The following is a 21429-nucleotide window of genomic DNA, read 5'->3' as shown; positions in this document are numbered from 1 at the left end:
CAACAAAACAGACTCCATATAAAAAGCATAATGAACTTTCTTTTACTTTCACACTATCCGTTGTTACCCAGATGAGGATGGTTCCTCCGAGTCTGGTTCCTCTCAAGGTTTCTTCCTCATATCGTCTTAGTGAGTTTTTCCTCGCCACCGGCTTGCTCATTAGGGATAAATTCACACACTTAAAATCTGTATCCTGTGTTTATATGTTTCTGTAAAGCTGCTTTGAGACAATGACCATTGTTAAAAGCGCTATACAAATAAAATTGAATTGAATCTGTAATAGGTTATATATATTTACACATATATAATATATATATGACATTTCATCTGTGAGAAAAGTCTTGCGTACACACAGCAATAAAATGATCAGTATGAAGGTGACATCCGAATAGAAAATCACAGACGTGTATGCGGACGGGACCGGAATGATCTGAGTGAAAAACAGTAGGTAATCCTGCCTGTAATTTTCTCAGAGGAGGATGGAGAAAAAAGACATCATGGCCGATCCAGACGCAAATAAAATCACATTGGGGCTCCTGTAAAATAGGAAATTATCCCAGGACCCTGTGTGAATGTAATCCTGTCCAATTAGGATTTAAGTCTAAATGTTTTTAGAGTATTGTCTGTTTTTATTACAGTATGCTGTGTCAGCAGACTAAAGGTTTCTATAGTTTTTAAGGTTTTGTCGCTTGTGGGTGTGCATTGTCTGGCTTTTGTTTGTTTGTTTGTGTGTTTGATTTAATAGCCCTACAGCCAGTTATATGATTTATACACATCATCTTTTGTTTAACATGTATTTATAGCCAGGTCCATAAGTATTTGGACAGTGACACACTTTGCCCAATGTTGCCTCTGTATACCTCCACAGTAGATTTGAAATGAAGCAATCCAAATGTGATCGTGTGTGAAGTGTTGACTTCAAAGCACCAAAATTCCTGGAAGATGACAAAAGACAACTAAAAGTGGATGATCACAGAATTATTTCCTTGGTTAAGGAAAAAACACTCGTGGAGGTAGGGAGATCATTGTCAGTCCAATCAAGAGACACTTTCATGAATGAAAAATGCGTGGGGTTTACCTCAAGATAACAAACCACTGATAACACTCAAGAACAGAAAGGACAAGATTGTTTGGACAGATGAAACCAAGATTAACTTGTACCAGAATGATGGGAAAAGAAAAGTATGGAAAAGGAAAGGAAGGGTCCAAAGCATACCCCATAGAGATGTAACAGTATGAACATTTCATATCACGATTATCGTGACCAAAACTATCACGGTTATCAGTATTATCACGGTATTGTTAAAATGTCCCGAAAATGTACAAAAAGTACTGATACACACACTGAAATGGTTTAAGCAGGTTTTATATTTGACTATAAAGTGATGGATGGTTGTCACTAGGCTTATTGCGATCATTTAATTCAGTTAGAGAACGTGGCGGAAGGCATCGTCTGCGCTCGGGAGATTTTGCAGCCTTATAAGAGGACCAAATCCGAAGTGTTGTCATATTTTGGATTTTATAAAAATGCTGAGGGGGAACTTAATGGAAGATGGCAACCTTGTCTGCAGAGCTTGCCAGAAGAAAGTTGCTGTGAAAGGGCTCTTTGGCGCTGCTTGGTGCGTTTCCCTCTTTTCCCCCTCGCTTTTAAATCGCTTATGAGTGGCCGTGCGCATTTCACTTTCGAATTAGCGCCAATTCGGAGGAGGCAATTGCTTGAATGGTGGGTTTGTTATTATTCTTAATGAAAAACACAACAACTACAAAACAATACAATGACACACTCTCTTGTATTAAACCAAATCTTCCGCAATGTCCCCTCACTGACTCCTGCTGATCCGTGGTGAGACTCCGACTCATGCTCAAAAGACAATGTTGCATGCTGCACCTGCGTCAGACTCATGCTGGGTGTGTGTGGACAGCATTTTGCGTGAGTTTTACAAATCATGATAATCACACATGGTTTTAATGATCATAAAATGTGACACGGTAATACTAACCGTCTGGGGAATTTTATCGTGAAACCGGTAACCGTTTCATCTCCAATACCACATCATCTGCTAAACATGTGGAGGCAGTGTTATGGCATAGGCGTGTATGTTGCCACTGGAACTGGGTCACTTGTGTTTATTGATGAAGTGACTGCTGATAGAAGTAGCAGGATGAATTCTGAAGTGTATAGAGCTATACTTTTTGCTCAGATTCAGTCAAATGATACAAAACTGATAGGATGATTCTTCACAGTACAGATGGATAATGTCCCAAAACATACCTTGAAAGCAACCCAAGAGCTAGCCCTCAACCCAAGCGAGCATGTTTTTCACTTACTGAATTCAAAACTGAAGGCAGAATGTGGCTGAAGTAAAGTTTTGGCAAAGCATCTCAAGGGAGGAAACTCATCATTTGGTGATGTCCATGGGTTCCAGACTTCAGGCAGTTGACTGCAAAGGATTTGCATCCGAGAATTAAAAATAATCCTAATGTTTATAACTGTTAGTTTGTCCAATTACTTTTGAGCTCGTGAAAATGGAGGGACTTAAAAAAAAAAAAAAGTCTGTATTTTTATTTATTTTATTTTTTTTAAGTGTGTAATTCCTAAAAGGTTAATGCAGTATTTTTGTTAAACCCCTTGAATTACAGCTAAAGGTCTGCACTTCAATCACATCTTGACTGCTTCATTTCAAATCCACTGTAGTGGTGTACAGAGACAAAAATCGGAAAATTGTCGCTGTCCAAATACTTATGAGCCAGGCTGTGAGTTTGCTCAGCGTGTTAGTGTGATTTGGGCAGTGGTGGTGTGTAAAAGCTCCACTTAAAACCAATCACATGATCCTACATATCAATCTTCAAGTTGCATAAACCTTCAAAACAGCAGCCATGTTTAAAGCATTCACACATTTACTGTAGCCGTAGCAACAGATTTGTTTACTGTGTCACCCCTAGAGTTTATCATCGTGAATTATACTCAAGAAGAACGAATGAACATGGCAACACATCAGAACCCAGAAACCCATCACCCGTGCACAGCCAACTGGAAATAAAACTGAAAATGAATTTGTGTCTGGAAGTGTGTTTACAGCGAGATGTAACTAAAGGATTTACTGCAGCTCCTGCAAATGTTTACACCCTTTATTGATCAACAACTTATTGTCTGTCACCAGAGACTAGCACAGAAATACCGAAGCAGACCATAGAAATGTTTCTGTTCAGTTAGTGTTCTTCTCCTAAAACACAGCATGTAATGGAAATCATTCTCCTCTACGTTGGCCGTTGGATTTCTTTTTTGAGAAATGAAAGCGCTTTTTTTTTTTTTTAAATCAAAGTAGAAATTGGCAAATCCTGCCACATCATCTTTTGTGATTGAGAATCGACTCTCATGCTCGAAGAGAAACGACAAAATCAAAGTCTATTTACTTTCTCTGAGAAATGGACCCATGGTGCCAAAGCTCAGTCAGAAAAGAGTTTGATATTCTTTCCTTGTATCACTCTCCTGAAATACCCTAGTGACGAACCTGCTCTTCAGAGCACAAGCTGATCTTGTGAGAGGCGAGGGGGTCTGTGTCCCTTTCAGATTTCCTGTAACTTTTCTCAGAGTGTTGAAAAGCAGTGGAACCCGGTTGAGAGTCAACCTCAGAGGCACAGCCTCTATCGTTTTTTTTTGTTTTGTTTTGTTTTATTTTATTTTGGTTCCTGCTTGCAGTTCTTTAAACCGTGCTAAATATCTTATAAGCCTTTGCAGTGCATTTCATATCCCGGTTTTGTTCTTACCAGAGCAGAAGCGCATCAATAATGGAAGCGCTTTGGGGTGAGTAAGAGAGCGTGTAGAGGCGCTATACTGTGCTCAGGCACGATAAGACGCAGCTCGAGCTAAGAGCATTAGGGAAATGACAGGACGTTTGAAGGTCTTAACTTCATTGTGTTGGGGGAAAGGTGCGGTCGAGTACGGCTCTGGCAGTAGCAGTATAATTAAAATGATGCGCAGTATCTCGCTTTGTTGTGTCAACCCAGGAAACGGTGGAGTCGTGTGATGTCTTTGTCTTGAGTAGAAGATATCGTGCTGAATGCTGAGGAAAGGAACGAGGCTCTCACTTTGTTTTCGACACTTTCCTTGTTTGCTTTCTTGCTCGTTGCGTTATAAATTGGCGCATGCATAATTTCTACCTTTTAAATGAAATACACATAATTTACAGTGATTCATAGGAATCAGTTGTGTAGGAGAGTTACGCACACTAATATTAAGACAGCTGCAGAATGATGCTTTAAGCTAGGGCTAGGCCATATGATGATATCATATTGGTGACTTGCTGGAATTCATGATATCATTTTATTACAGTTTTAAATGTTTGGGTTTTTTTTTTTAATACACCATGTCCAAAAGTATGTGGACACCTGAGCATCAGACCCATATGTGAGTCCTCCCCAAACTGTTGCCACATAGTTGAAAGCACAGGATTGTAAATCTGTAGCATCACAATTTCCCTTCAGTGGAACTAAGAGGCTTAAACATGTTCTAGCATGACAGTGCTCCTGTGCATAAAGCATGGTCCATGAAGTCATGGTTTGCCAAGGGTGGATTGGAAGAACTCAAGCCCTGAACTCAACCCCACTGAACACCTTTTGGATGAATTGGAACACTGACTGCTCTCCAGGCATCCTCGCCTGTCATTGGTGCCCAATTTCACTGTGCTCCTTCCCGGAAGAGTGGAGGTTATTATAACAGCAAACAGAGGGGCTAAATGTGGAGTGGGATGTTTAAAAAGCAGGTGATATGATGTTAAAATTATATATTTATATTTATTTTTTATTACTTTTTTCAGTGTTATTTTTAAATAAAATAAAAAAAAGTATATGCATTTATTATATATTTTGGGGGGAAATAATCTCACACAACTTCTCCAAGACATATGAACCCAACCTCCGTATCTTTTCAAACACACTCGGAGGAAAGCACTATCTGCCTTCTTCCACATACATGAGCTCAAAGAGACCAGTGATTGGTTAGCATCGCTCTGATCCCTCCCACCTCCCTTCCAGTTTTGCTTCCCAGGCTACCAAGCACAGATGGCTACTGCATGATTGGGAGCACTTTTCTGTACTACTGTCACTGTTTGTGAGCAAATCTACATATCGTAATACATTTTGTGTATCATCGAAATATAGCTCGCCCCTGCTTTCCGTTGTTTGCTGGGGTTTTTTTTCCCCCAAATCCGTATTTTTTGATAATTTGCTGATGCAATTTCACAGGTTTATCACACACTTTGACATGCAAGGGGAATCTCTGCATGTCAGTGTGGCATTAGGTTATATCTTCTGTCTCCAGGATGACTCACATCCTACAGCAAGGCACCCATCACTTTACAGCCGCCTTATTCACTGGCAGAGCAGCAGATGGGCTTCGACCTGGATCTGGCTGTGCTAAATGTGAAGGTTAGCCAGCCATGTTTGTGCAGGGCAAATGCCAAAAGAGCTCAGCCTCTGACCAGGCTCAACTTACAGTGAAACACAACTGCTATTCCACATTGCTGTTTACAGTCTATGAATAGAAATGGCATGTTTCATTAGGCCAGGCCAGCATTAAAGAGAGGATGTGGAAAACCTGAACATCAGCCAGTAGCCGCAATGACCTCTGACAGCAGGACAATAGACGCCTGGCCGCTTGCATGGAAAAGTACACTTTCCATGTGACTTCCTAGGTCATTGTGCCAAAATGTCTCACAGTGAGCTAATGAGTTTTACAATTATAGACAAACAGAACATCCTTAACTAATCATAAAGTCTTAAATTGGCTGATGAGCATTATGTACTCTCACTGGTTATGGCGAATTCCTTAGCTCAGCATTTCAGCCTGTAGCCCTACTGTAGCAGCGTGTGCTCTGAAGGTTCAAATTCAGACTTTGTAAAGTAACTGATAGAGTGTAGGAGGGAATTCTCACTATATTAACAAATCCTCAGTGGCACTGTGTGCTTCTCATAATCTGACCGTTTCAAATAGACTTGCTTATGTGGGTTGTGACACCATCTGACAAACTTTTTTTTTTTTTACCTGAACACTGTCAGTCCAGCTATTTTGTAGCCCATAGTCTCAGTCATAACACCTTAACATTCCTTAACCTGTTAGTTATGGCACCACTGTAGCTCCAGTATACAAAACTAAAGCCACATCGTATAGACTGGTTGACTACCTTAGAGGTAACTGGAAAACTTATGATCCATCTTCTGTACCACCTATACTAAACGGGGTCACTGGGAGCCTGGAGCCTATTCCTGGGAACTCGGGGCACAAGGTGTGGGACACCCTGGACGGAGTACCAACACATCACAGGACACAATCGCACACACGTTCACACACTGTGGACTATGGATTTGGAAATGCCACTCAGCCTACAACACATATTTTTGGACTGATGGAGGAAACCAGAGTACCCAGAGGTAACCCCCCCAAAGCACAGGGAGAACATGCAAACTCCATGCACACAGGATGGAGGCGGGATTTGAACCCCCAACCCCGGGGGTGCAAGGCAAACATGCTAACCGCTAAGTCATTGTAATTCCTAATTTACAGTGTATTCAACAACACTTTTTTTCTTAAGATCATTTCACCCTCCAGGCTCTAACATAGCCATTTGTTTCAGTTCAAAGTGAAGTAGCCTGTGGATTAATCCCAGTATTTTCAGCTAACGCTCAGACCTTATTTAGTTTGTTTACTGCACTCCGAATCTTGCTGTTGTGTCCTGAACTCGTATCTGTCGTATCCGACACCTGTCCTTTTAACAGGCTACATCAATGAGCTCAGCTCACGTGCAGCGCTTCGGTGGTAGAAAGTGCACTTATCCAAACACACTGATGTTTAATGTCAGCGTTTGGAGATGCAAATAGAGGTTTTTTTCTAACAGTGCGTATTAGGAGTGAGAGAGAGTGCATAGCGTGAGTGTGCCATGCTTGAATGAGCTACAGTTCCAGAGAGAGTCGGTTTGCCTCAGACACACCTGCTTGCTTTGTTAATCCACCGCTTTCTCCTGGGATTAGCTCCTGCTGTAAACACAACCCACACTCGAGGCTTGTTATGGTAATTGAGGTTTGTTTAGAAAAAAACAACACGGCAGTTAGAGATGTCAGGAATTGCTTGTGAGGCTGCAGAGGACTTTAATGGTAGGAGACTTTAACAATCATTTCCATTTCTTGTGTGTGTGTTTGGGGTCTTCAGCTCAAACTTGTAAAGCTCCAGTGACTTGATTACAAAGGTCCGGATAAGCAATTAACATGAGTGTTGACCATATTGATCTTTTAATGTTTAACCATTAGTGATTGGTTCATGGCTATAAGTAAAACACACGAGTTTGAAGTGGTTATGTTTTGTTTTGTAGTGTTGAGTCACATTACCACATTTGAACAGATGCAGCATCTGTTTTGAACTTCAAGCAGAGAATAAACGCATACTTCTGAGCAGTCATATTAAAACACTGTTTTCATGTTCAGCTTTTTATTCTGAACAACCATTTCTTCAGTTTTCACTCAGGGCAGAGAAATAAAATGAAAATAAAAATTCTGTGAATGTGAAAACTCTTAACTTTCTCACCAAACACAGCCTTCAGCTGAATAATTTACATAAATGAACGATTGGACTTAGCAGAGGATCTGCTACAGAAGCAAACTGGGTCAACTACTGGCACTATTTATTTTTTATACCTTGATCATTTTGCTGTAGTAATTTTCGAGTGTTTGGTTAGATCCACTGAAATACTCTTTCGGGTCTGTAACTGGACCGCAGTCCTCCAGTTAACCAAAAGGCCAAATTGTTTTATACTATACTATACCATCTAATTTTATACTACCACAGACAGACAGAGAATTATAGCATTAGTGGTACACCTATATGTATTTATTTCGTATACCATGAAAGATGACTATTGTGAAGTAAGTCATGAGGAAGCAATATTTTGACATTGTTTCTGATATTTGGCTAGATTTTATATTTACTCAGCAACCTGGGGTCAATATAAAAATCAGCAACCTCTTCTTCATGTATGTTATTTATTACCTCATTATGAATACATCACTGCATAGGGTTTAACAGTGCCTGTTGTTTTTTTTTTTTTTGTTGTTGTTGTTTTTAAGGTAGTTTCAATAGATTTACCTTAAACATTATGAAAATTCAAATAGTACCTGAACAGGGATATTTCTTCTGACAGCTCTAATATAAACTATACAGCTAAAGGTATGTGGGCACCTGACCATCACACCTATATTTGTTTGTTCCCTCAAACTGTTGCCACAAAGTTGTAAGTGCACAATTTTATAGAATGTCTTTATTAGCATTAAATTTCCCTTCACTGGAACTAAGAGGCTCAGACATATTCCAGCATGATCGTGTCTCTGTGCAATCCATGAAGACATGGTTTGCCAAGGTTGGAGGGGAAGAATGCGAGTGGCCTGCACAGACCCCTGACCTCAACCCCACTGATCACCTTTAGAATGAAACAGCGACTACATGCTCCTAAGGCCTCCTCACCCAAAATCAGTGCCTGACCTCACTAATGCGCTTGTGGCTGAATGAGCAAATCCCCATAGTCACGTTCCAAAATCTTGTGAAAAGCCTTCCCAGAAGATTGGAGGTTATTATAACAGCAAAGGGGACTAAATCAGGAATTTCAATTTCAGTTTATTGTTGGATAGCCCCTTGAGATGCAGCATCTCGTTTTCTAGGGGGACCAAAATGGATGGGATGTTCAACAGGCACATGGGTGTGATGGTTAGGTGTGCACATACTTTTGGCCATATTGTGTATATTCCAGAGGTGGTAATAATAATGCATCCACCCTGTACTGTGCTACCTCCCTGTAGATCATGCACCCCAGATTCAGAATGATAAGTTAGGAACGGACTTGGCTTCTGTCTGAATAACATGTCGGTAAAATCCCAGTAGGCTGCATGGCACGCTCTAAATCGATGGCTGCTCTAGTATAGCTTGAATGAACTTCACTGCACTGCCTTAACATCTCCAGTTCAGGGGCTCCACTAAAACATGTGGAACTGGTATCCAGCTGCAGGCTGACAGAAGATGAATTGCCCTATTAGAGAGTCTGGGCCAGCGGGTGAGATCTGACCCACAAGCTCAACCAGAACTGTGCCCACAAACTCCTATCTCACACACACACACACACACACACACACACCAGGGACTTGCACTCAGTGGCTCTTAGACTGGCTAGAGGAGGCTAAAATTGTGTCACCAGGTATGTAGGTCAGCACAGGCTTTACAAAATATTCAATATTTGTGTGGTTGAAATATTAGACAAGTGGCACGGAAATGTCCTAATATTGACCTTTACTGACTTGTCATATGGTCACAGTGTCGTGGAGAACTGTACATACAGTGTCTAGTTCCATGTCAGAAACCATGATTGCTTGAAACAGCATAGCCGTGTGTCTGCTATATTCACACGGCAAACACAATGAAGAGTGAGAACTGGATAGATTGGATAGATAGATTTTTATGGGCCTTTTAATAGGACATTAAGCTATTTTTATGCTGTCGTCAAACTGTAGCACCTTTTAAAAGTTTTATAAGTTTACATTATAGTTAGACTAAACATTAAAAATGTATAATTTACAATATATATTAGTATAGGTTGTTATTCACATGAAATTTTCACCAGACATCAGTATTGACTCAAGAAATCCACACACATAAAGAATTCACAACATTAAAGTCCATAAATAAAGTTATGTGTAATAAAGTGGAATGACACAGGAAAAAAGTATTGAACACGCTGGCTGAAATTAATTTAATACTTAGTGGAGAAGCCTTTGTTTGTAATGACCGCTTCAAGACACTTCCTGTATGAAGAAATTAATCGGCCGCACTATTCAGATATGATTTTGGTCCATTCTTCTAAACATATTGTCTTTAAATCTCGTTCAGTTGGATTGAAGTCAGGTGATTGACTGGGCCATTCCAACACCTTGATTTTTTTTGCTCTGAAACCAATTGAGAGTTTCCTTTGCTGTATGCTTTGGATCGTTGTCCTGCTGGAAGTTCACCCACGTCTCATCTTCATCATCCTGGTGGATGGCAGCAGATTCGTCTCAAGAATCTCCCGGTAAAGGGCTCCATTCATCGTTCCTTCAATTATATGAAGTCTGCCAGTAGCATGCGATGAAAAACAGCCCCACACCATGATGCTTCCACCTCCACACTTCACTGTTGGTATAGTGTTTTTAGGGTGATGTGCAGTGCCATTTCTTCTCCAAACATGGTGTGTAGTATGACAGCCAAAAAGTTCAATTTTGCTCCGTCTGACCAGACTACACTCTCCCAGTATTTCATAGACTTGTCCAAAGGAGTTGTAGCAAACTTTAAACGAGATTCGACATGACATTTCTTTAGTAAGAAAAGTGAGTCTAGTGAGTCTTGCATGGTGAGCATGAGCAGTGGAGTGCATTGCCTATTGTCTTCTCTGTGAGGATGGTACCTGCTGCCTCCAAATGTTTCTGGAGCTCTTTCAGAGTGGTTCTTGGCTCTTGGGCTACTCTTCTGACTATTCTTCTGACTCCCTGGTTAGAAATCTTGCAAGGAGCTCCTGTGTGTGGCCGGTTGATGACTGAGTGATGTTGTTTCCACTTGCGGATAATGGTCCCCAATGTTGCTTACTGGAGGATTCAGAAGTTTTGAAATACGTCTGTATCAGATTCCATCAATATGTTTACAACAATAAGGTTGTGAAGGTCTTGGGAGAGCTCTTTGCTTTTACCCATCATGAGATGTTTCTTGTGTGATACCTTGGTAATGAAAAGCCTTTTTATAGACCATCAATTTACTAACTTAGCTGATATAAATTTGCACAGATAGGCAGTCTAATTACTTACGGATTTCGGCTGGTTCCTTGCCGTACCTTAGTGTGTTCAATACTTTTTTCCTGTATCATTCCACTTTATTACACACAACTTTATTTATGGACTAATGTTGTGAATTATTTATATTTCTGGATTTCTTGAGTTAATACAGTCTGGTGAAAATTCCATGTGAATAACCTTATTGGAAATATATTTACTGAAAAAAATGTTGACGCATCCAATACCCCCCAACTATAATATATACTAAGTATATATACTTAGTATGCGTGTGTATATATGTATGTATTGTATCATTATCCTTGTACAAATATAATTCGAGGAAGAGCTGTTCTAGAAGTCACTTTTACAAATGAATTGTCCCCATTGTTTAGACAAGGCTAATTGTCATTGTTCCAAAAAATGAGACTCCATGACGCATATATTTTGTTTTTGCCTTCGCGCTGGGCATGAGCACAGTAGCGGCACAGACAGTCCCCCATGGGCTTTACTGTACCTTTTAAAATAAACATCCAAACACAGTCTTCCACTTTCCAACCTCCTCTGGTTCAGTGAGGACGCTAACGATCACTGACTCACCGACTACCTCACATAAAACAATTGAGCAGTAGCAGAGAGTAAATGGTCATGTTATTGTGTCTGGGATGTTTTGAAGTAGTCACTGGGTGGTTAATCTCTGACTGTTTAGAAATGGGTTTTATTTTAATTAAAGCCAGAGGAAACGTCAGGCCAGTGAACAGCATGTTATTAATTTGTAATTACACATTAATTACTCAAGAAATTTGGTATTCATGAAAATCCCGTTCATTCAGCAAAAGGTCCGACTCCTATGGGAATATATATGGAGACTGACTCGTGTGAAGCTCGACTGATCAGCTTCAAATCATATAATTGCAGGGTTAATTATTGCAGGGTTTGTACAAGATGTTTGAAGTGCTTGAATTTGGTTATTTGAAATTTAAATACTGGACAACCTTGAAAATAGCCATATTTTATCTAGTGGTGCTTAAAAGGTGCTTTAATTATAAAACGTCAATAAATACGAAAGCGCAAAAAACTTCAGTGTTTATTTTTCGATAGAACAGAAATATAGCATATACAGCATTAACTGAAAATATGACACCCTGGGGTAGCTCCTCCCCCTCCTCCTCCCACTATTCCCTCACTCATCGTGACAGACGACCTTTTCAGACCATTTTAGCGACTTGTTTTAGTTTGTTCGTTTGTTTTTCTTTCACAAAAGCACCTAGCGACAAATCTCGTGACTTTTTGGGCAAACCTTGGCAACTTTCCATAGATGAGAGTCGCCAGTACTGCCCCGTGAGCGTGAGGTCTTGTTTTTCCACTGCAGGTATTCCTTTCTCTCTCTCTCTCTCTCTCTCTCTCTCTCTCTCTCTCTGTCTCTCTCTATCTTTCTCTGTCTCTATCTCTCTCTCTGTCGCGACTTCATGGTTATAAATCAGGATAATAAATCAGCAGCAGCTTGGAAGTGACTGCTGGTTATCATGTAGTCTTAATACGCCATGTTTCAGTCGCTATTTCATACTCGTTCCGTCTGACAGCAGAAACCGAAAAATATGTAAATGAGAACAGCTTTATTGGGAATTCGGCTGTATTAACGTACCGTATGTGATCACAGCGAGAAGCGAACAGATGTAAACAGCTGACGCTAGGCAGACTTTCCACTTAAAGTTGTTGGCAGCAGTGCTCCTGTCACTCACTTGGAGTATATTGACATTATGGTGAAGACGAAGCAATGCCTGGGAAATGCAAATTTAGTCCAGCATGGCTAGAAAAGGAAAAAACATATCAAAATTGATTGTTTTTTATTATGATTAGAGCTGCAACAACTAATCGATAATAATCGATTATGAAAATCGTTGTCAACGAATCTCATCATTGATTAGTTGGTCTGCGCGGGGTGTATTTACTCGCTACATTACATCTGCTCCGAAAACTCGCTTCGGAGGGTAAATACTAAAGTTGTGTCCCAAATGACGTACTATACACTTACACGATACACTTACACTATGCACTGTGTACTCTACCGTCTAGTGTATGAATTTTGGAAAGGTAATATCATCTCAAATATAAAACTAGCGGGGTTTTTTTTTTTACTTACCCGGAAGTATAAGCCACTTCCTAGTCGACGGCACATGACGTAATATGCACGTAATGCGATGTAGCTAGCCAGAATACCCTGAGTCACCGACAATGACTTTCTTCAGTTTACTGTTTGTCAATGTTACCTTTTATTCCCAACATGACCTCAGTCACCATCAGACAGAGGAGTAATCATCAAGTAAGCGGTAGAAGATGGATGGATGGATGGATGGATAATGCATATTGTAGTGTGTGTGTGTGTATTGGGTTCTTTTCAGTCTTATATAATTGGACAAACAGTTGTGTAAAGTTTATATATGGTTTGATTCCCATCTCCGCCCTGTGTGTGTGGAGTTTGCACGTTCTTCCTGTGCTTCGGGGATTTCCTCCAGGTACTCCGGTTTCCTCCCTCAGTCCAAAGTCATGAGTTGTAGTCTGATTGGCATGTCCAAAGTGTATGAATGGGTGTGTGAATGTGTGTGATTGTGCCCTGCGATGGGTTGGCACCCCGTCCAGGGTGTTCCTCGCCTCGTGCCCTGACTGCCCTGCTAGGGATGTCACGAGAACCAATACTTCTTAAAACGTAACTGTACTTGTTTTTCCGCACTAGTGTTGGAACCGGGTCTAATGGAGGTACCGAGGTTGCAATTCTTCCGGACCTGATGGGGGCAGCAAATACGTGCAAGTGTTTTAGTCGACCCACAAGTGGTGAAGAAGAACACCTACAAGCACACGGGAAAAACTACAGAAGTTTAGCTTAGCTTAACAAGTTTAGCTCCGCCCCGACTCGTTGAGAGGAAAAGAGAGGAAAGCTAGTATTGGTTTCCGGTGTGCAGCCGATGCTATCGTTCATTTCAAACAAAGCGAGGAAACACCTGGAATTTGGTGAAGCACCTGAAAGATGGTCCTATATTATGTTTGTTTGAGGCAGCTGGCATTGTAGCCATGAAACTAGCTAACGTTATGCTCCATGTAATGTTTGCGATAGCCAGTTATTGCAATGTTATAAACTTCCTCCGAATGGGCCTCCATGCATCGCCATTCATCCCGTGTCCTGTCAGCTAAATGTAGCCTAATGACACTAATAATTATTCAAATGTTCATGCTTCTAATAAATCTTTTTGGCCTGCCACCATATCAGTGAATTTAAACTAATGCTTGCATTCAAAGTATAAGGGGTGTGTGTATGTGTGTGTGTGTGTGTGTGTTTGTGCACACACGTTTAGGAGTGCACCTCCACTCATTGTCAGACAGTGTTTGATCTAAAATAGCTCTCTCTCTCTCTTTGTCAGTATCAGCCAGAGGAGGATGTCCTCCAGGAGAGTTTTTAAATTTAATTTTTTTATTTTATTTTTATACCACACCGTGGTATCGACTTTGGTATTGAGTACCGTGTACTTTTGGTGGTATCGGTATCGACTACTAGATTTTTGGTATCGTGACATCCCTATGCCCTGCAATAGGCTCCAGGCTCCCTGTGACCCAGTGTAGGATACGTGGTACAGAAAACGGATGGATGGATGGACACCTCTTGTATAGTCCTTGAAAACAAAAAAAAATTGTGCTTGAAAAGTCCTTGAAAGACTTGATAAAGAAATGCTGCTGTATTATAATATATAAATAACCTCCACTTCTGCCACTGAGACCTTTCTTTTCTTTCTTTGTTTTCACTTTCAGCTCTCTGTGAGCTTTACCTCTTATGGAGTTTTGTGGGCGTGACTAAATGCTAATCAGCTGTGTCATGCATGCACTTTGCACTTTACGAGGGATTGGCTTTCATCATCATACACACACATCACACACACGTGTGTGAAGAAAATTAGTATTATCAAAACTTATTTTTAAATCTGCCGGACATTTTTAGTTTGGTGTGGAAAACATTTACACTCCGACTTACTAAAAGATTGATAAATGAGGCCCTGTGTTTGTGTCTTAGTGTCTTAGTGTGTGAGTACTGAAATGTTCTTTCTTTATAAGAAGATAGAAGAAGTGTCAGGGCTTCTTTTTATTCTTATTTGAACTTGCCCCTGGCAATCCCTCTCTACTACCACACCCAGAATCTATCTGTATCTCATCTCAGAACGTGAGATTTAATTAAATCACCAAGGTCAAAGTTTGATATTGACCTTTATCTAAGATCTTCTCAATCTATGCTCCATCTCCTGACCTTCCTAAATTAAGATAACTGTTTTGGGTTGGTATGGTTTTTTATTTATTTATTTATTTATTTATTTTTAATACTACAAGGACCACTAAAGCACCATCTGATGGAGCAGGCAGCAAGATGAAGGTCACCCAAGGACGCTGCCTCCTATCACCACACTATCTACATGATTGGATCAAGCGACTTATTTATTTTTCCAGTGATGAATTTACCGAGTAGCCTGGCGCCACTTTAATCACGGTGACTTCGTGGGAAGAAGTGCTCACAGGAGGCTGTGCAGTCCATTCAGCATGCAGCGCTGCTGAGAAATACTTCGTTAGATAAATTCAGTCCAAGTCTCGAGCAGTATATCTGTAGCATCGTGGCAAATATCAACAACTCCAGGGCAAGATGTATAATGAGTTAATTTAAAAATGTCTGAGAAGATCGATCCATCCATCCATTTTCTGTACCGCTTATCCTACACGGAGTCACGAGGGAACCTGGAGCCCGTCCCAGGGGACTGGACGGGGTTGTGTGAGGAGATGAGATGCATTTAGACAGGATTGTGAAGTGTTTTTTGGGGGTTTTTTTTTTTTTTTTTTTTTTTTTTTTTTTTGCACTGTTCCTTATTTAGTCTTGTTTGATTTTGGCTATATGGCACGGAGTATGGAAATCATTAAACATTGTGTGCTGAGGTTCAAATCAATAAGAAGCCAAATGGCTGAAGAAAGACTCGCGGCAGAGAGGTGTGAATTTCTTGCAAGAGTGAGAAATATTAATGAAGTCGTATTAACAATGTTCAACAGCTTTAATTCCCTTCTTTCATGCTGCTAATTTAGTTTCCCTGAGCAGATTATGGTGTGTGTGTGTGTGTGTGTGTGTGTGTGCGTGTTTCTACAGGGAAGTGTGTGTGAAGTTTTATTGGTTATTTTTTCACCCGTTATTACTGGCATCTCTATGTCTCATAAAACACTGAATCAACACTTGATTGTGTCACTAAGTATAAAACTAAAACTGATCCTTTTTCAGTGTTTCTTCCCAGAGTATTTCTTTTATCATCTTTATGTCCTCATAAATTCAGATTGTAACATAAACCTGTCATAGAGGGCGTGTATATGAGCTTGCGATGGATGAGTGATGTAGCAGAGCGCAGTCCTTTCTCTACTCAACACCGCACAACTGCTTCAGGACGTTCGAGGCTGCAGAATACGAGTTAATAAAATCCTATTCAAGGTGGTTTGCTAATTAGGAATGTGATTCCAAATGAAACATCATTTGAGTGTGTGTATATGTGTGTGTGCGTGCGTGTGTGTGTGTATGTGTGTAGTTCCCAAAAAAAAACTATTCTGATTTATCACAGGAGTTGAATTGTACTAGCTATACTTTTTTTTTTAAATAGGATGCAGGCTTATTTTTATCATGTTCCCTGACAGCCCTCTACCAGGTTTTGCTGTGCTGCGTAACAGAATATCTTATTCATACCATGCCATTCAGGCACCTTTCATATTCCAGGCCAGTTCAAATAAGTCACAGCTATTACTGAAACGGCTGAAATGAAAAGGGACGGTAGAAAAGTCAAGTGGTTTTATCTCCGAGGGAAGCAGTTTGTTGTCTTTCCTGTGAGAAGCATGCTGATATCTTGTGTGTGTGTGTGTGTGTGTGTGTGTGTGTGTGTGTGTGTGAGAGAGACAGAGAGAGACATTGCATTCATTTGCTACAATAATTATTATGACAATGGAAGGTCCTCACAAGGATAGTAAGATAAAGTGTGTGTGTGTGTGTGTGTCAGTGTCATATCTGTGCAAATGTTGCAGCTCTTACTACCATCTCCATAAGCTGACCATGCTTGCTATGTAATAAGAAGCAATATACAGACGGGTGACAAATTAAAGGAAAAGGATGGAACTGTTTCGTTTTAGGTTAAAGGTGCTCAGTCAATGTAGCGATGTATTGATTTTAAACTAACTGATTTGCACCTCTCTGTAAGAGGGTAAGTGTTCCCAAACCAAGCCAGCACAGTATAGCAGAGTCAGCGGTGTTTCCTTTCATTTGTTACCCCGTCTCTTAATGTAATCTGTTCATCCTCATTTTGTTATATTGAAGTTTACAGATTTATTGTTTGCGAAGCCCGTTAAAGTGTGCCGATACAACCGAATGCCACTGTCGCCATTAACCAGCCTGCTTTATATCAAAGTGACCTTCCACTCCATAGATTTCATATTCCATTCTTGTGGTCTCAGTAGACCAACTATTTTAATCTTGACTGGACCAGGATCTTACTGGGAATTTGGAGTGGAATGTCACTTTTGCTGTTTGCTTGCCACCCAGACCCCTCCCTCCCCAATACCAATCCCCCCCCCCCCAACCACCCAATGCAGCCTGGGTGTAGAGGGGTGCCAGCTTGCCACTAACCCCCTGGCTATCTGCCATGCAGGTGACTCACCAGCTTCTGTGGGATTTGATGTCGCCTTTAGATCGGGCCCACTGAAGATGGAAACCCTGGAGTCGGAGCTGACATGCCCGATCTGCCTGGAGCTGTTTGAGGACCCGCTACTACTTCCTTGCGCCCATAGCCTGTGCTTCAGCTGTGCCCATCGCATCCTGGTCTCCCACTGTTCCGGCGCAAAGCCGCTCGAGTCTGTGTCGGCTTTCCAGTGCCCTACGTGCCGCCACGTCATCACGTTGAGCCCACGCGGTCTGGACGGCTTGAGACGCAATGTGACGCTGCAGAACATCATTGACCGTTTCCAGAAGGCCTCGTTCAGCGGGCCAGGCTCACCCAACGAGAGCCGCCTTCGCCCCCCGCCCCGGCCTCGCAGCGCAACACCCACTGGGGGCAGCGCTAACGGCAGCGCGATGTCGGCCGAACTGCGAGTACCCTGCCAGTTCTGTGAACAGGAGCCTCCTCGTGATGCCGTGAAGACGTGTGCTACATGCCAGGCTTCATACTGCGAGCGCTGCCTGCGTGCCACACATCCCAACAAGAAACCATTCACCAGCCACCGTTTGCTGGAGCCGGCGGGTGACGGGCACCTGCGAGGCCTGGCCTGCCTCGAGCACGACAGTGAGACAGTGAGCCTGTACTGTGCTACAGATGAGCAGCTTATCTGTACCCTGTGCAAGCTGGTTGGCAGACACCGTGAGCACCACGTCGCCTCTCTCAGCGAGCGCTTCGACAAACTCAAGGTAAGCCTGTGCCTTTTTTAATTTTCTCACTGCAGTGCCACATTGTATTTATGCAGGTCACTTAGGGTTAGTGCACCATGGTAGTGAAATGCAGGGTTCGTACAAGATGCTTGAATTTGCCTTTCTGAAATTTAAGTACTGGAAAACAGCCATATGTAATCTAGTGGTGCTTAAAAAGTGCTTGAATTATAAAAGGTCAATAAATACGAAATCGCTAAATAACTTTATTTATATTCGAGTTTATTTTCAGTAGAACACGAATACAATCCTTTCACTTAAAATATGACGCCCTGCTGCAACCCCTCGCTCTACTCGCTCTCATTTTGACAGAGACAGCTCCGGTTTTTCAAAAGAGCAGCTAGTGGCAAATCTAACGACTTTTTGGACAAAAAATCCAAATTAGCTTCTTTCTGTACTGCCCTGTGAGCGCGAGGTCCTGCTCCTCCCAAGACAGACCTCTCTCTGTGGCTGCTCTGTTCAGTGAGTGGCAGAGAAGTGCAGCACATTCAGTCACTTCTAACTTTCTCTCCGAGTGATCATTTTACACGTAAATATCACAGCACAGCTGTCGTCTTTAACTTGTGTGTCTGGTGATTTGGTCAGGCGACATCGCGGTTATGCAATCAGGATTTTAGCAGAGCAGCAGCTTGGAAATGGTTTGGAAGTGACTGCCGGTGTCACGTAGTCTTAATGGGCTGCGTTTTAGTCACTATTTCATACTCGTTCTGTTGTCTGACAGGAGAAACCGAAAAATATGTAAATGAGAACAGCTTTATTGGAAATTGGGCTGTATTAAAATACAGCGTGTGAGCACAGAGAGTAGGAAAGAAGTGAACGGACACTAGGCAGAATGCAAATCTGCACATCGCGATGATGTAATGAATATGCTAATTAGCACATGACATCATTTAGCGACTTTCCATTGAAAGTTGTTGGCCACGTTCCTCCTGTCACTCACCTGGAGTACACTGACGTTATATTCTAAAAGAAAAAAATTGGGAATTTAAAAAGAATTAGTGAATATGGTTGAATGACATCTCTTATAATCCTTGAAATCATGAAGAAGAAAAAACTGTACTTGAAAAGTCCTGGAATTTCACTATGAAGCATCTGTATGAACCCTGGTGAAATGTGAAGTAGGTGTATAGTTAACACTATGATATAATGGCACAGGAAAAAATCCCCAAAAAAGCTTTTAAGAGACAAGTATACAAATGTAGCAGGCACAAATCAGCTAATATAGACTAGAGTAAGTAGCAAGTACACTCTTAAAACAGATGTGTTAATCATAACACCTGTTCATTTTTAACACACCTCTGTGTCTAGTTAAGGACAACACATTTTCAGTGTGTTAGTACATTTAACACAATTAATTTGTGTGTATGCTAAAATCCTACTAAAATGCTCACAAAATAAACAAACAATTGCATGAAATTCAGGTGACATTTATTAAAATCATTAAAACATTTGACAAATGTAAGAATTGGAGTTGATGCATCTGCTTACAAATCCCCCTGACATCTTGAAAGACAGGAATTCCACTCCCTTCCACTTGAAAAGCTGTAAAAGAGCAAAAAGAGTGTTGGTTAGTTGTTAGCTACAAAATATGGACAAATGCCTTTGGGTTTTAACTGAGAAATTTTGTGGATATTTCCTGCCTTTAGCACCTCACCGCCATTTTTTGCACAACCTGATTAAGTCAACCAACATTACAGAGATAGTGGAAAGCATTACAACTTAAACCCCATCCTCTCTTTTTGTCACGTTAACCTTGTGAACAACTTTTGGCCTCAGCATTACTGAGCTAGCTAAGTTCCATTAGCCACTGACTGTCTGCACCTGTTAACCAGCATTAACATTCACTGTATACATGCAGAAACACAGCCCTAACCCATGCTCCTAATGCTAATTACTACAGCTTGCCTTGTCCAAAACACTTGCTAAATGTCGTTAACATTAACCCACTCTCTGTTTTGCCTCATGGTGAACAGCTGTAATGCTAGGTTATCATTAACTCTCAAAAAGGTAATGGGAATGTCTAACATTACTGCCAGCTGTATGCTAAAGTAATGTTATTACCTCAGGCGAGCGTCTGTTATCATCACTCATCCATACTGTGACTGGTGACAACATCCAGGTAACTAACCCTAACTAAGACCCAGAGAATTATAGAATAACCTAAGTCCATATTTCATAGCCAACATGAACACATGGCACTAGTAGTGTAACACCGACACTGAGGGAGCAGTACATGATATTCACTTTTGAAGCCGTCGCAATAGGTAAAGTTAATTATCACTCACTGAGTTACTGTTTTCCAATTAATACATTTTCGAGAGCTCCCTGCCTAAATATCACAAACTCAACCAGGCATTTTCAGCAGCATTAACGCTAAATAGTGAGGAACGCTAACTTACCAGTGGTCATTTCACTTCCTCGCCTCAGGACTCCGACTCCGCGGTCACTATCAAAAGTCAAAGCAATGAACATTCACTTTGAGGCGAGTTCAGAGTTGGATGATGACACCAGCAGCGCAGTCCGCAACGTGATTGGACAATAATTTATCACATGTTGTTTTGTTCACTCGTGTGGAACATTCTTTTCTTTAACACATTTATTGGATCATTTAACACAACGTGTGTTAAATAGTAATAACACAGAAAGTGTGTAGGATATTAACACTTCCTTTCTGAGAGTGTAGGTTTCAAATTTATTACAATATTTTAACAATTTTTCTAGTCTGATTAAATGATTACCCTGCCATGGCAATATTTAATTATAATTTAATTATATTCTCTCTGAAAGTACATCGTTGTAAGCAGATACTGTAATATAGATATATATAGAAAACTGAATTTACAGTCTAGATGCTTCAGTAAATTTGCCAGCAATCATAGTGAACTACTTTATTTCCACCACTTTACCTGCATGAATCATTTCTACATTGAGCCTTACATTATGTTTTTCAGACTTTTTTGCTGACATTAGATGGTTCGTTGGCTCTGTTTCAGCTGAGTACAGTTGATCTCTATCATTGTCCTTTTCATACAAGTGGAATTTCCTGCTGGTTTCTCCCAAGGCTGTTTGAGAAAATGCCGTGTTCAGTCATAAAATGCAAAAGCACTCATAGTGGCTGAACATGC

At 40.9% G+C, this 21429-nt stretch overlaps 1 protein-coding gene across 8 annotated transcripts in view; it reads left to right on the top strand.

The window, feature by feature from the left end:
- mid2 (midline 2) overlaps positions 1-21429 on the top strand; it is a 162843-nt gene that overhangs the window by 89954 nt on the left and 51460 nt on the right. For 6 of the 8 annotated variants that reach the window (XM_053630910.1, XM_053630908.1, XM_053630907.1 and 3 more), the window contains one exon: positions 17575-18286. In XM_053630910.1, the coding sequence (XP_053486885.1) occupies positions 17591-18286 (696 nt within the window). In that variant the 5' untranslated portion in view covers positions 17575-17590. Of the gene's footprint in view, positions 1-17534; positions 18287-21429 lie in introns of all 8 variants that reach the window. The other 2 variants (XM_053630906.1, XM_053630912.1) reach the window with 1 other exon arrangement.

This window comes from Ictalurus furcatus, chromosome 8, assembly GCF_023375685.1.
Source record: "Ictalurus furcatus strain D&B chromosome 8, Billie_1.0, whole genome shotgun sequence".
In the NCBI taxonomy this organism is placed as follows: Eukaryota; Metazoa; Chordata; class Actinopteri; order Siluriformes; family Ictaluridae; genus Ictalurus; species Ictalurus furcatus.
The sequence above is the reverse complement of the archived record's forward strand: the minus strand, read 5'-3'. Positions and strand labels throughout refer to the sequence as shown.